Raw genomic sequence first — 16,292 nt, forward strand, 5'->3', positions numbered from 1 at the left:
CTCCCCACCCCCTCCGCCCCCGCCACCCCTTTCTTCTTCTCTCCCGGCCACGCCGCTGCCTCGGCGCTTGCTGCGGCCACTGGTGAGCCCGCGGCCCCAGCGCCCCCTCCCCTCGGCCCGCCCCTCCCACGGGGGCCGCGTCTGGCGTCTGCGGAGCCCCCCGCCCCGCACCTCCCCCGCCCCGCACTGGCCATTGGCTTGTCCTGGTCTCTTTTTCATGTCCAGCCCCTGATGTGTGTCCATTGGTGTGAGCTTCCCCTTCCCTCCTCCCCTTCTCTCCTGCTCGCCCTGCCCATGTTTTGTGTGTCTCTGTCCATCCAGACTCCTGACGTTCAAGTTCGCAGGGACGTCACGTCCGCACTTGAACTTGCAGCTCAGGGGGGCTTTTGCCATTTTTTTCATCTCTCTCTCTTTCTCTCTCTCTCCCCCTCTATCTCTCCTCTCTCTCTCTCTCTTTTTTTTTTTTTTGCTTAAAAAAAAAAAAAGCCATGACGGCTCTCCCACAATTCATCTTCCCTGCGCCATCTTTGTATTATTTCTAATTTATTTTGGATGTCAAAAGGCACTGATGAAGATATTTTCTCTGGAGTCTCCTTCTTTCTAACCCGGCTCTCCCGATGTGAACCGAGCCGTCGTCCGCCCGCCGCCGCCGCCGCCGCCCGCCCCGCAGTCCACCATGTCTCGCCGCAAGCAAGGCAAACCCCAGCACTTAAGCAAACGGGAATTCTCGCGTAAGTAACCCAATAATAGTAATAATAATTATTAATAATCACAAGAGCGCGCAGGACGAGAAGCAAGAGAGAGGGGGAGAGAGGGGTGTGTGCATGCATTTAAAATTTTTTTCACGAGAAAAAACCTCCGAGCGTCGGGATAAAAGAGATTAAAGGGAGAGGGGGAAAAAAAACCCAGTCTCATCCCATCCCGAACCATAGCCTTATGTACACTTTTGGGATAGCACGAACCTTTTAATTTTATTTAATTTTACAACAATTTGACTGCTCCTCTTTCCTGCTTTCCTCTGCTTTATTACGCTTTTCGAAAAGGAATGCAATGATTTCCCCTCCAGTTTTGCAAAATAATGGACAATGCTGTGGATGCTAACAACTCTCGTGCAAACCTAGGGGAGGGAACTGAAGGGGAAAGGGGGGTTGCTTCCACTCGCCGTAGGAAGAAAAACGGGGGGGTGGGGAGCCCAAGTCTAAAAAAAACAATTCCCAGGGAGAAAAGAGGTGAGACTGGCCCTCGGACATCAGCGCGCTCACGGTCAAGTGTGCACCGGGAGGAAAGTAGTCATCTCCACAATAGTGAGAAAGTGGGATTCTGGGAGGGGGCCCCCGGCGTTCTGGAGTCTCCCGAGTCTGGAGAGGGGCCGCGGCGGCAGGGAGAGCTTGGGCAACCGGGAAGGATGGGAGCAGCGGCCGGCGCTGCCGCCTTTTGTTCCGGCCCGAGGTGGGTGTTTGTCCCGCTGCCTTTTGTGCCGGCTCCTCGCGCTTGCCCTCCCGCGCCGCCGCCGCCGCCGCCGCCGCCGCCGCCGAAGGGCAGGAGCAAGGGACTGGGGCGAGCGGGAGAGGGAGGGGGGGCGCTCTGGCCGCTGCCGCCCGGGCTGCCGCTGCCCGCCCCTCCCGGCCGAACCTCAGTGGCGGCGAGAAAACGTGAAAAATAAATAAAATAAAACAGGGCAAAATTTCTTGCCCCAAAACAGAAGCCTAACGCTCCGCCGGCCGTTTTCTGCCACGCTCTCCTCTTTGACTCCCCCATCGCCCCCCTCCCCGCAAAAATCTCACAGTCTCTAATAGAGGGGATAAAATACAATTATCCCCTTCACCAAAACCTCTTTAGTTGCAAACTTAGAGCGCCGGCGGCACAGAGAGGGAGCGAGGAACTCCCTCCTCTTACTATTTTTTGGAAGATTTTCAAAAAAAGTGGAAGTGGATTTTGATTGGGAAAAATCTCGTGTCTGAATGTTTACAAGCACCGCGTGTGCGGGAGCCTCCTGCCAACAAACAGACAGAGGACCGAGCGCGGCGCGGCAGCCCGGGAGCGGGCGGCGGCTGCGGCCGGGCCTCGCCGGGGCCTCGCCGGGCCTCGCCGCGCCCCCGCCCTGCCCGGGATCGCCCACCCGGCGCCCGCCGCCCGCCCGCTGGCACAGCGGCAGGCCGTGCAGCGACTCAGCGCCAGCCGGGTCGAGGGTCCTCTCTGACCCCCCAGCATAATGCCCAGACCTCCTCCCTGCCAACCCTACTGCGAAATCGGCTGGGGAGAAACTCGGCTTTGCAAAGCATTTTTATTTTGCAGAGCAGCCGTAAAAGCGAGTTCTGTCCGCCCCCTACCCCCGACGCCTCTAGCCCCCAGCTCGGGGAGGCGGAGAGGTCACCACGTGCTTTCCTTGCCCCCCTCCCACCGGGACAGGCCACCAGCCCCCAGCTCCTGAGAGCGGCCAAGCCAGGTGGGGGTGGGTGGTAGGTGGTACGGGAGTAGTATGTTCGAGTATGCTTTTGGGGAGTGTTCGACCCTGGGACTCCACGCACCCCTCCCTTGAGTTCTTGTCCTCTACCACGGGCCTGTGTCGGTCAGGGGGCCCTTGTGAGTCTATATTGGGGGTGGGGGTGGGTGGGTAAGTGGGTTGCTGTCTCCTGGCTAACAGAATGCGCCTGGAAAGGCAGGCGGTGGGCACTTAGGAAAGTTTGGCTGCAAGGGAAAGAAAGGAATGAGAGGGCCCACCTCCTTCCCCCTCCTCATTCATGACCCTTATTTTAATTTTTGCTGCAATTTTAAAGGACCACCCTATACCCAGTTCTGTATTTTTTAAAAGGGGTGTGTGTGTTTGAGGGGGGTGCGCAGAGGGAATTGAATTTTTCACTGGGCCCTGGAACTTGTCACACACTTCGAAAGCTCCCCCGCCCGGGCACGTTGCGGGGCCCTCCCTCTCCCCACCCCCGCGCATCCCTCCCTCGCCGCTCTCCCCCGCCCCCAACTCCCCCGGCCGCGCCGGATGCGGAGCAGACGCGGCGCGCGGCGGTGTGAAGTTACAGCCCGGCCAGGTACCGGCGGGAAGGAAGGGCAGTGTTCGCAGCACTCGGGAAAGCTGGGCCCTTCTTCGGAAGGATGCATTGGGGGCTCAAAGGACGGACTAAGGCGTGCAGTCCGGGCTGCTCCCCCGTCCCCCACCCACCCTGGGCCCATCCGGAGATATCCCAGGCTGGGTGGGTTATCCCCCTCTCGCCGTGTCTCAGGGCTGGCTTTGCGTTGAGGAACCAGTTTGAAGAGCGTGCGGTGGTCTGTCCTTTCTAATTTTCTGGGTGCGCAGGGGGGAGCGGGAGCCATTCCGGTCTTCAGGACCCCCTTCCCCTCCCCGCCCCCATCCTCCGCTTCTTGGGCTGGCTGAGCCATTCGGTCGCTAGGAGGCAGAACAAGATCAAGAAAGCTCAGCGAACTTGAACCTGTACCAGAGCCTCCCCCACCCCCGCTCTGCATTTCTCGGCCGGGAGGGAAGAGCTTTGCGAGGGTGGGGGTGGGGGAAACGGACGGTTAGGCAGAATTCCCTTTCTCCCCCCTCCCTCCCATCACCCCTTATGTCTTTGTTCTTCATTTTGACTTTAAAAATGCTTCTTGCCAGGGCTGCAGAGAAGCGCGCGGCCGACACCCCCGGGCTCCGGGAGTGGAGCGGGGTGCAGTTTTCGTTCTCTTTCGGGCGGGCATTTTTTGGTAGGGAGGAAAAGGGAGTGCGCGCTCTCCAGCTTCGGGGCAAGGCCAAAGGGCGGGATCCGGCAAGTTTGCACTTAGTCTCCAGGTTCACTTCTTTCACCCCCTTACCCCCATGCAAAGCACGGACCGAGGCGGCCACTGCGGGCTTGCAGGGCTGCTCTGCAGCCCGACCCCCCCCCCCCCACCGGCTCCTCCGCCTCCTGCAGCTCTCGCCTTGAAGCCCGAAATCACAACAATAGTAATAGTTATCATCATAATGATGCGGGCAAGCAGCGTCATTAATAATGAATAACCGCAGCAGCCGCCGCCGCGCTGCGCACACGGGTGCCGGGAATTGCGGGAGAAAGGCATTTGCAGAGATCCCTCAAAGTAAAAAGTGTGAGCCTCTGGACACAGAATGAATTTCAGGACCCGCGCTTTTGGTGTGTGCGTTGATACCGAGACAGCACCAGGTTAACCTGCCGAGTTTTCCAAGCCTCACTTCCCAGTTCTCCAACTGGTGGTCCCGGGGAACCGTCGTCACCCCGCGGCCACGCAGGACCGCCGTGGAGGCAGCAATCGGGTCCCCAGGCTGCCCGCCGCCTCCCGCCCCGGGTTCCCGGCCCCACGGCCCCGCGGCAGCCGCTGCACGTGTTCCCAGCGAGCGCGGCCGGAGCCTGCGGCCAGCACGCTGCTCGCTTTGTGCCTCAGAGTCCCGGCGCCCAACTTCACTTTCCGCACTGCCCACCCCCGCCGTCCCCCCTGCCCCCGGCCTGTCGCCCCTGCCTTCGCTTTTGTTTCTTTGCTTTTTTCTCTCTGCATTTCAGCCTCGGTTTGCTTCCTTACCCTGTTAAGACAATCAAAGGGAAGGACTTGGAAAGCAAACTTGAAGGCAGAGCTCTCTTTTCCCCTCCCCCTCCCCCTCCCCAGCAGCCCTCGTTTCGCTAGCTCCTTCCTCCTTCCCTACATTTCTTCTAAGGCTTTTTTTTTTTTTTTTTAAATTTATTCCTTTGCAACTGCAGAGAGAGGAAGGAGATCTCAGTCAGCCGCTGGGGCATTGAGACGTTTCAGTCAGTCTTGCTGTTTGAACGCAGAAGCATTTTATTTTCAATTTCTTTTTCCCCTTGTAGAGAATTCGCGGCTAATTATTATGATTATTTGCCCACTCCTTTCCACGTCAATCCTGGACTCCCCGCTTTGTAGCCAGAGCTTAGGCCGGAGCTTAGAAACGGTGGTTGTGTGGGAGTGAAGGAGGATGGAATTGAATTGAGGGAGGGGGTAAAATGGCTGAGGTTAGGAATGTTTTTAGGGAAAGGGGAATTTGCATTAAAATACAGAGAAATTATCAGAGCCCAGAAAGGAAATGTTGATTGCCACTGAGAAAAGATGTCAATGCAAATCAGTAGACTACAGCAAGAGAATTGTATTTTCATATTTTCTTTGTGCCCCACTTCGTCTGATTTTTAATAATATAGTAGCAATGATAAAACATTTTGGTATTCCTCTGAACATCACTAGCCCAATGTTTAGCAGGGAGCCTGATGTGAACCGTATTTCATACATTAGGATATAATTCTTGTTAATTAGCAATAATTTATGTTAAGAGCATAGAAAATGTTGAGGTTATAGGTTTTATATCTGTACATTTGATCATCTTGTTATTTTCAAGAACTTTGCCTCCTATAAAATTAATTAGGTGAAATGTGGAGGTGTAATCGGCAACCTCTGAATTACCACTTCATTTCCTGGTTTTGATTGTAAATCAGTTCAGTCACTACATTTAGAAGACTTGAACCAAGTCTCTTTTGCACATTACCTTTAACTGTTTGATAACTAGAGGAATATCTCCTTTTGCTCCCCAATAATATTTCCATTTTCAGAAATGTGTCAGGGCTTGGGAATAAAAAACAAATCTTAACGGTGGAGTTTAAAAACATGTTTTTGTGCAAAGGTTCTATGTACTACTAACTTTAATAAAATGAAGTCTTTTTCCGGAGTCTTTCTTCAATCTGTAAACCTCAGAACTTGTAGTTAATGCTGAACAACAACAACAAAAGCCACATTTGTTAATGTGTACTTAAAATTCCTAATTCACATAGGAGGGATCTTGGAGAATGACTTCCTTATTCAGTTCCTCACTTGGTCACAATGAAAGCAAATAGGAGAAAAATGATATAGAAGCACAATGCAAAAGCTTTCTGTTTGTCTCCTTCTATTTGAAAAGTATGCATGTGTATTTATCTTTTGGTCAGTATGTTGGGCACAGAAATATAAGTGCTTACTTTGCTGTCTTTATTAGTAGGAATATAACCTTCATATTCCTGTGGTGACCTTATGTTAAATTAGGAGGAGTACCAGAGGCTAGAAATTATGACATGTCCTACTTGAGCACAGGTGCAGCTAGGTAGGGCTCTCTCAATATTATTTCACCTAGCACATCTGGGAGTTACTCCAGATCTTCCCCCTCAATATTCAGTCTGGATAGGGTTGAAATAAATTTAACCTGAGTTCACTGGATTTTTGCACTTTATCAAAATCTGTTTCAATATTCTACACTCAAATTAAAATCTATTTTTTGATTCTCTGTGGCTTTAAGTTCATTAAATGTGAAATTGGCAGCTTGCTAAAGAAGGTCAGACTGATTAACTGTTTAAGACTTGTACATTTTCTGCTTCAGTTTTATTAACTGGCAGCATCCTGGATATGTTTCATATTTTGTAATTTTGTGTGTGTGCGATAGAGTAAGCATAAGGTTTCAGGAGCAGAGACTTACCAACGCTCTTTTCCCCTTTGGAAGTTTAAAAAAATGATAGAAGCTGTTCAAATAGATGCTGGAGTATTTTGGTGCACGGTTAAAAAAAAAAAAGGAAACAGGAATGAAAGACATATCTACCTTGTTATACCATCCGCTGGTGATTATGTGTGCAGAAATAGCCCCATAATGAAGCGTTCTGGAGCTCATTCAGAAAATTAGACAACTTTGACAACATTAGGCAAAGTATTTCAAGTCTAAAGAAAGGACTTCTCAGCCTTGATCTGAAATGTGGCGTTTGCTTGACCATTCTGATTTTTACGTGATGGGGGCCACCAACTGCAAACATGTTTAGAATATTTTAGACATTCCATTCTTCAGAATGAAAAAATGACTAATTGGCTTATTTTCTTAAGTACTCAAAAGTATCCCATTTAGCTAATGTGTCTGAGAAGAATTGCCAGTGAATTTGGTATTTCTTTGATTTTGTGGCACTGCTGAGAGTGAGATCAGAAAGGTTTTTGGCACTGTGAATTATGCTGCGTTATGATTATTATTTAGATCTGTTTCACAGGTGAATGCAGTCTTTTTCTTATTACGGCAGTGTAAATGTGGCACATTTTCTGTGTGATGTAGTAGCTTTCCAATTTATGAAGCCATGTCCCTGTATATTTAGAGTATATATGTTCACACACAAAGGGTGTGTGCGCGTGTGTGTGTTTATTCACTTCTCCTTTTATTCTTGGGCACAATAGACAACTTACTCTATACGAAAAAGAAACAAATTTGGTTTCAATCCATGTTTTTACCAGGATTTTGGGGGGGTAGTTATTATTTAAGCTTACTTTATGTTGCTGCATTAACTATTTATTTAACAGTCACATTCTTTCTGAACATACAAACCAGACACATTTGGGTGTGTGGGTGTGTGTGTGTCTGTGTATGTGTGTGTGTTTTCTCTGGAAGTATGCAAGTCAGGCAGTTTTCTTTAAATATATGATGATTTGCCTCATTGATAAATTTGCTTTCTTGTTGACAGTTTCCACATCTGTGTACATTTTATACGCTCACATTTTTCTGGGCATTAAATGGAGGAGGCTAGAAACCCTTTACATAATGTGCTGGGATGGGATGGGGTTGAGAATGTATTTCCCCGTATTCTTTCCTTTCTGGCACTCTAATAATTGTGCTTTTGTTTCTTCAACCACAGCCGAACCTCTTGAAGCCATTCTTACAGATGATGAACCAGACCACGGCCCTTTGGGAGCTCCAGAAGGGGACCATGACCTCCTCACGTGTGGGCAGTGCCAGATGAACTTCCCATTGGGGGACATTCTTATTTTTATCGAGCACAAACGGAAACAATGCAATGGCAGCCTCTGCTTAGAAAAAGCTGTGGATAAGCCACCTTCCCCTTCACCAATCGAGATGAAAAAAGCATCCAATCCCGTGGAGGTTGGCATCCAGGTCACGCCAGAGGATGACGATTGTTTATCAACGTCATCTAGAGGAATTTGCCCCAAACAGGAACACATAGCAGGTAAATGAGAAGCAAGGAGAAAAGCTGTTTGCATGTTTTCTTTTCATTTTCAGAGGCGCTGTAGCCAAGCAGTAAGGAGTGGTGAAGTGCTTTCTGTATTTCTCCATGTGACTGTCCATGACAGCCCTGTAATGTTAAAATAAGCATTCCTATTGCTTATGTCCAGAACACATAAAAATAAATATTTTCCACTTCACCGAGCCAAATGTAGGCAGAATAGGTTAAACACACCTGATACCCTCTCTCTGGATCTGCTGATTCTGAATTTCTTTCCTTTTCTCTCCCCTTCTCATTTTTAAGTGTTGAACCTTACTACACCTAGCCCAGTTTCCAAGGTCCATTTCCAGCCTTGGTGACAAGTCAGAGGCAAAGTGGCTGTATAGGCATTTGTAGTTCGGCCAGTGACCTGTTTGAGTCAGAATACCTGATCAGACCTCCCTAGGGGTGCAGTTTGTTCTCGATGTTTCCATGAAGTTGGGTGGGCTGGAAGGGCATTTTGGAGGGGCTGGAAAGAGTTAACTGAGTTTCAGGGCTAGCCTTGGATCCATATTGGCTGTCAGCCCGTATGGGGCTGTAATTAAACACAGCCCCGTGGTGGGATGACACCGTGACCTTGACTTTAAGATGCCATTTTCGACTGGCCAGGCCAGAGTAGAGAGGGCAGTTGCTGAAGCGCACAGACATGCTTACTCGAAAAGTTTAAGGGCATGTTGGAAATTTCAAAAGGTTGGTTTGACAGGAACGGCTGCTCCCTGCAGCCTGCCTCCTCAGCTAAATGATAAATGCTTCTCTGTGCTCTCTCTTGTCTCTGATGTGGTTTTGACAGATGTATCTTGATTTTGTTTGTGGTTTACACAACCACATGTCACCCTTACAAATGTCCAGTGCAGACTTCCACTGTTTCTGCTATAACATAATGTAAAAATTCTCTTGGAAAAATATATACACACGTTGAACAGCTCTGCTTCCTTTGGTTAATTTTAGCAGAAAGGTAGCTAGGGGTGTGGGTTTCTCAACAGCTCAAGGGAAAAGGAATTAATGGCTAACAGAGGGACTTAAATCCCCACTCTAAGTGATAAACAGCAACACTATACAGCGACCCTTAAAACATTTTTAAAAATGAAACAACGGTGATTTAATGTACAAGATGAAGTGAATGCAGATTCTGTGGCAACAAAACCGGCATGCCTGTCGGTTGGTCACTCCCCTCTATTTCCCCTGCTGCTGCCCCCAAAAGGCAGAGGGTTTGTTCAGTTTTAGGAAGGGTAGTGCATAGAATCAATTGATTCATTGGAACTTGTCCCTTCAACCTAGTTTGACCACAGAGTTGAACTGTAGTGGGTCAGTAGTCCAGAGGGGATTAAGTGTCGTATTATTTCTCCTCCCCCCCTCTGGAATTTGATCATTAAAATCAAACGTGGCATTTTTTCTTTCTCTCTCTTTTTTTTTTAATGCTGCCTGCAACAACACTCAGATACTTTTCCTTTAGTGAAATGAGAAATCTGCTGCCAGGGAAGGTGCATTCACAAAATATTTTTCTCAAATCCACCACATGTAGCTTATATGACATGCAGGTTAAGATTTTATCCACCCCTCCCTGCCCCCCAGCAGGATATGGCAATGACCATTTCCATGTGCTGTCTTGTGACTGGAAGGAAAATGAACAGAAGTGTAAGGCATGATTAATGAAGCCAGAGCAAGCGGAAGGGGATTTGTCGTCTTAGGAGATCCAAAGCCTTTCTAAATCACCAAATATGGAGTAACACTTGTGTGATGTAACATCGTATTTACATATCGAGCTGCTCGTTTAAAAGACAAAACACAGTGTCTGTCAAGCAAGAATTAAAACCACACTCCTTACTGAGGTCCCAAGTAGGTTACTCAGTCTCAGATTAACCAGCTTGAAAATTCTGTGCCTCTGTACTTAGAGGAGAAATCTAAAAGCTGGGGGGAAGGCTCTCTAGTGAAGGCTTTTCACTATCCCAGTTGTAAATCTACATAGGGAGGAAGAAGAGATATTTTCCTTAACTCTCTGGTTGTCATAAAGGTTCTTTTTTTTTTAAGGACTAGTGCAGTAAGAGCTCAAAGAAGCCCCCCAAAAAGCACATTTAAAATATGTTTTATAGGGCTAATGCTAAGTAATTCCACTGAAATGAAGAGCTACTTAAGCTGTCTAAGATATTCAATGGGTGCACCAGTGCTGCGACCCAGGTGAGGTAAACCTTTCATTCACGAATAATTGCAAAGTCTTGATTCCTTTCATTGTGTTTAATCACCTGTTCCCACCCTGGAATTGGCTGAACATAAATAGCGTGGTCGCATCGCAAAGCGAGATGTCAGTAACTAGAGTCACGACTTTTCATAATTCACGGTAATGAATTAAGGAGTTTCCTATGGTGAAATTAACATTCTGCCATCGCACATAAATTAAGATGCCCTGGCCCTTAGGTGCCTCTGAAGCGAAGTTCTGGAAGACGGCTGTGTATTCCCAGCCCATCTCTCTAGAGCACGTCTTCACAACTCCCAAGTCTGCTTTTCTTTTTACGGTGAGGAAGGAAACAATAAGAGTAATCATTCAGTAGATATTTGAATTGTGTCACAAGAAGAAAGGAGGAGCAATGCTCTGTATTAGGAAAGAGATATATTGATGAATCTCTAGAAGAATATGTTTGGCAGCCATATAAGAGGTAGTTATTTAAATACGCTGTGTAGGAAAGGCCTTATTAAAGTGCTGTAAGTTGGGTGTGAGCTTACTGTGTGCTCTGTGCTGTTTTATAGGCAGGAAGCTGGAATCAAACAGTGACAGATCTTCTTCCTGAGATAAATAAAGCTTAGAATTTGGGGCTTTCACACAGGAGATTGAGTGTCCTTTAAAACTTCAGTAAGATGGTGTGGGTTTTGGCTGTACATAGGCCTCTCAAAGCCGAGTATTTTTTAGAAAGGATGATTTTTACCTGGTTGAATACACATGTATATGTTGATCAGGTGTTTTTTTTTTCCATTTCATTCATAATATTGTGTGATTGTGATCCACTGAGACCACTGAAGTCGTACTAATTTAACTGGAAATGGGCAGGTTATTTAACTAATTTATTAGTTATTTAACTAATTTAACTGCAGGGCCCAGTTCATCAATGTTATGTGTCAGATATCCACCATCAGATATCAGCAGCCTTTGACTGGCAGTCAGGGCTTTTAATTAGGGTTTTGTTTTGTTTTCTAGACTCCTATTTTATGAGGGGGAAATATTCATTGAAATTAGTGACTGTGGAGCTGCTGTTCACTTATAGAAAAGGCCAAAAAATATTATCCCACAGTGTCAGCTTTGAGGTTTTGGCTGTTGCACATAGAAATCTTTAAATTAGGGTTGGGCTGTCATAAAGTTAGCTTTTTGAGAGAATGGGAGAAAATATGATTAGTCCTGTAAAGTGTAGTGAGGTCTCTTGCTATTGATATATAACATTTTTTCTCTTTAAAATCATGAACATAGACATTGATATCAGGGCATTGAAAAATTATATGCCTAGACAATACACCTCATACCCAGATAATAATATGTAAGACAGAAGCTCTGTGAGAGGAGAAATACTAATTCAATCCAGAAATATATAAGCATGTTGCTTAAAGGTAAATCAAGTATAACATACTCATGCTTTTTAGAATTTAGAAACTCAACTTGCCTTTTCTTTTTGTACCCATTTGAATTCTTTCTTATCTCAGACTGAACTGGAAGATGTACTTTATGGTATAATTGTAAATGAGACTATAAATTATAGTTTCCTATTATAACCTCTTATTTTTCATTTCTCTTTATTTGTGTGATTCTGAATAAAAACCACTGACTTCTGAAGTGAATTTTTAGCATGGCAGCTAAAACAAACAAACAAACAAACAAAATCCCAGTTTACTGGTGAACATTTTATTTAACCTTCACATCCAGAGACTAAAGAATATTGTTTCCTAATAAATACCTAGGATTTTCATTGGGAGCCTGTGTTTGTGGGACCATTACCCAAAGGCTCATGTTCATGAGACTGGGAGTCCTATATACAAGATGTATTTGTAAATAAGACAGAGAAAGGTTGTGAACTGGCAGCTTGGATGTTTTGTCAAAGTACAATGTGAGAGAAACTCTTTCTAAGACAAATTGTAAATAGAACTGTCACAGCGATTGCATGATTGAGCCGCAGAAGTGTCTTACAATTGTTGGCATTGTCAGAGGACTTTTGAAAGCTTAATTAAACACAGTGGCCCGCATGGCTGCTAAATTTACTTCGGCAAGCCAAAAAGAAAAAAAAAATCTACAATGTGGAAGATCCCAAAGATCCCAAAGTTCTTCCGACGTTACCCTTTCCGTGACACAGAAAAGATGCATTGTGCATTTTCCTAGTTGTCTTTTATAAATAGTTTTGAGAATAGGGCCACGTGATATGAAGATCATCCTGTGTGTGATGTGGAGATTGTGTTAGTTTTTCTGTCTCCTGCTGTTACAGACAGTTAATGTAAAAATGGCCTTCTGTTGGAAACACAAATATGTATTCACTTCAAGAACAGGAGCAGAGGGGGAAAATTTCCCTCCCATTCTCTGTGTTTATTCTATGAAAGCTTAAAAAGCAGTGCTGTAATTTCTCAGATCACCCAGTTCCTCGTTGTATTGCAAGTTGTGCCTTTTACTTTTAAAGGATCTGAAATCTGTTTTGCACACCTTTCTCCTGGTGAATGTGGCATTTAATTGTGGAGCTGCCCATGGGCTGGAAAATGCAAGTGAGTATAGACACGTGCAGGCAGCGTCAGGACAGCAAACTTTAAGCTCAGGGAAGAGGTGAATTGGATGCATATTAATGGCACATTTTAGAATCCTGGAAAATCATTATTGTCACACTGCAGCCTTAGTGCAGTTTGGCTAATGTGTGTGTGTGTGGGGGGGTACTAAATTGAAGTATATAACAAACGTGCAAATCCTAGGGAAGCATTTTTCAGAATTTTGTGATTTCTTAGTGAAAGTATTTCAAAAAGGAGAATAGGTGAATGGTGGCCTTGTACACTAGTCAGTGAAAAAAAGAAGATAGTTCGGCTTTCATTTGGGGGGAAAATACGAAATTTTAACTGAAGTAGCACAGCTAGGGAGATGCACCGAGATTGCGTCACTGGATGTTAATTTAATCTACTCTGGTTGCTCTGTTCACACCCTTATTGCACAAAGAAATCATTTGACAAAATTTACCCGAAGCCCAAATCTGTTTTTACATACAGTAGTACCAGCTTTGTGCAATAAAAGTCACTTAGCATCAAACTGGACCCAGCCTGGCACCTTGCCATTTTTTTAGCAAGAGATTTAATCACCAAGGATCTTTAGTACCTTTCTGCTTGTTCAGATTTCATTTGGGTCATGGTTATGTCAGCAGTGTTGTTATTACAAGGATTAAAAAAAAAAGATTTAAACTTAGGGCCCATTTTTAACACTATCTCAAATCGAACAGGTTTTAATTTTATGTGTCAATTTGGAGGATATTAATAAAGTTCATAAAATATATTCAGACTATATAATTTAATGGATAATGACTAGTATTTTTATTTGTAATACCAATAGAAAATTGGCATCGTATCCCTCCCTCCTCTGTTCTGTCCTCCTACCCAGGTAAATAAGCATCCTTAAACTGCTTCTCCCCTTTACTCCCAGGGCTTAGAGCTCTGGCCAATATCAGTAAATTTACCTTTGTAATTTGCCACGTAGTTTTTACAACAATGACCTAATTAATTTGAGCACGGACCGTATTATTGCTAGTAGAGTCATTTTCTGTCACAAACTTAATTTCTAGGAAATGTAACCTGACGAATAAGAATGCTTGAGCTCTCCACATGTGCTCCTAAAGGCCAAAGGCAGATTTAAAATAATAATTTAAAAAATGCCAGCATTATTAAAGCTAGTATGCTTGATGCCAAACTCAATTTGAAGCCAGTAAACATCAGACTATTTCTAATCAGTTGTTTTAGAATGTAATGTATTCCATATTGGGTTCACTGGAATTTGTCTCTCTGCTTTTTACTGGCCAGCTGCACTCCCTATGCATTTTTAAAACATTTCAGCAAAGGCTTCTGCTGTTCTTAGCAGGGTTAGTAACTTAGGGTCTATTTCTGAGCTCATTCGTCATTCTGCGATGGCATTGAGTTAGGTTGGCAAGGGAAGGATTTGAGGCATGGGGGGTGGTGAGGTCACTTGTGACCCCAGCAGGGAATAGGTGAGCTTCATTTGCCTTTACAATAGGCGCACAGCTACTGCACCTTGGAAGATCTCTCAGGTGCCGCTCAGATGGGCGCATGTAAATGCCCTGTCAGATGCGGAGCTGGAATATTAATGCTTCTTCCACCAGCGCACCATAATAAAGCTGTACACAGCCAGCTTAGTATGCAGCTAGTCTGGGGAATTGTGTAAACTTAGATAGCCCAGTGTGAAAGACAGCAATGTAAAAATGCTGGATATGCCACAGTTTCCATTCTTGTTCTCCTTTGATCTATAGCAAAATGAAAACATCATCCTTTCCTCCTCTTGGAGTTGTCTCCCCGACTCTGCCACCTCCCAATCCCCCACCCGAATTTTTTTGCATGTTCTGGTATGGAGAAATGCGACATAATTTGTTTCATATGGTTAATTACAGGCATTTGAATATTTAAAATTTTAAATAGCCACAGTTCCAGGTTTTCCTGTTAAAAGTATGTGATTTGAACAAAGGGAGTACAGTGTAAATATTTGTGGTGATTTGCAACACCCCTCTTTCCCCATTAAACACACACACGCACACGCGCACACACAGACATTCAGTTTAAATCTAGCGCTGACTTAAAGGACTTCTGTACCTTCATTTGTACTTCTTTTTTTTTTTTTTTTAACCAACTCTCAACTGGAACTCCATTAAAATATTTTACCATTATTTTTGAGTCCACTGTTGCTTGAGGTTTTAAAGAGGATTTTTATAATGTGTTCATTTAAGAGTATCAACAGCTGTCAGAACCAGTTGTGGTAAATCCACAAAACATACAAAGAAAAATACACACGTTTCCTGAAACAAAACACTCTGGAAAAATAAGCTGCCAAGAACTGGCGAATGAGAAGTTTGCAGACAGGGCACCGGAGCGTTTCACCTCTCGGTTCACCCTGGAGACTGATGTGATCGGATCTGATGCAATGCCGCTGGAAGTCTTACCTGCACAGGTTGCTGCTCTGAGCTAGCACCCTGCACAGGGGCTAGGCCAGGCCACAGCTTGCTCCCACTCTGCCCTCCTTTTTTCTTTTTGATCTCTTTAGATAGATACAATACCAAGTTCTTGGTGTGCTAAACAGCAAATTATACTCACTGAAGGTGAGATGATTAGGTTTAAACTTCCTCTAAAAGAGGCGAGAAGACGCCGTGCACACCCTTTTCCAGATAGGGTTGTCAGCCTGTTATTCAGAATTTAATCGGCCCCGCCAGGGAATTCCCAGTGGGGACCTGGAGCAGGCATGTTGGTGAAGGGGATACCTGGGGACCTGTGGTCACTCACAATGAGTTTCTGTTTGTATCTTTGCTGTTGTTAGCATTGGCAATGAACAATTACACCTACAATTTGATTTTAGTTTTAGATAGAGGTGAGTCCACTGATTAAAAACTACCATTAAAATGAAGAATGGAATTATTGTGAAACCTGCAAAGGTGCTTTCAAAAAGAACACAGGTGCTGTGGTGTCCCCCCTTTCTCCACTTTCTATTTTATTTTGGAACTTTCTAAAAAACACAGGGAAGCCTTTTGCTAAGCATCGGGGCATTTACATTTATATTCATCAGTTCATCTTCTTGATATGTAATGGTGCATAAAAAGCTGCAGAAAAAAAATCACATCTGTCAATTTTTAGGGAAATAAGGTGTAGCTTGGATTCTTACCTTAACTGGAGCACAGGGTACTACATGCCACGTCTGCTTTTTAGGTTTTAAATATGGAGTTTCTCTTTGGGTCAAAAAAAAAAAAAAAAAATCTGAAGCATTTCCTTTTACCGACTCAGGGGATACCATGATTTCGTGATTTATTTACATTTCGGGGCAGCTTACAATGAGCCATTTACTGCTCATTTTAGCCCCCTCTCCCAAGTCTTTGAGTTCATAGCTAAAACAATGCATTAACCAATGTTAAATTTTAAATTTCATGAGTTTCTCTCTCCTACTCCATCCCATTCTAAGATTTAAAAAAATTATTCTTTTACATTTAAAAGTGAACACTGGCTACTGAAGAACGATTTAAAGGCTGAGAAAAATTTTGATAATAAATCGTAACCTTCTCACATTAT

At 44.9% G+C, this 16,292-nt stretch overlaps 1 protein-coding gene across 10 annotated transcripts in view; it reads left to right on the forward strand.

Annotated features, from left to right (window-relative positions):
• Window positions 1-305: 305 nt before the first annotated feature.
• BCL11A (BCL11 transcription factor A) overlaps window positions 306-16,292 on the forward strand; it is a 97,962-nt gene continuing 81,975 nt past the window's right edge. For 5 of the 10 annotated variants that reach the window (XM_065890635.1, XM_065890639.1, XM_065890642.1 and 2 more), the window contains exons 1-2: window positions 677-731; window positions 7,647-7,976. In XM_065890635.1, coding sequence (XP_065746707.1) covers window positions 677-731; window positions 7,647-7,976 — 385 coding nt within the window. Of the gene's footprint in view, window positions 732-7,646; window positions 7,977-16,292 lie in introns of those variants that run through there. The other 5 variants (XM_065890643.1, XM_065890644.1, XM_065890636.1 and 2 more) reach the window with 5 other exon arrangements.

This window comes from Phocoena phocoena, chromosome 14 (assembly GCF_963924675.1).
Source record: "Phocoena phocoena chromosome 14, mPhoPho1.1, whole genome shotgun sequence".
NCBI lineage: Eukaryota > Metazoa > Chordata > Mammalia > Artiodactyla > Phocoenidae > Phocoena > Phocoena phocoena.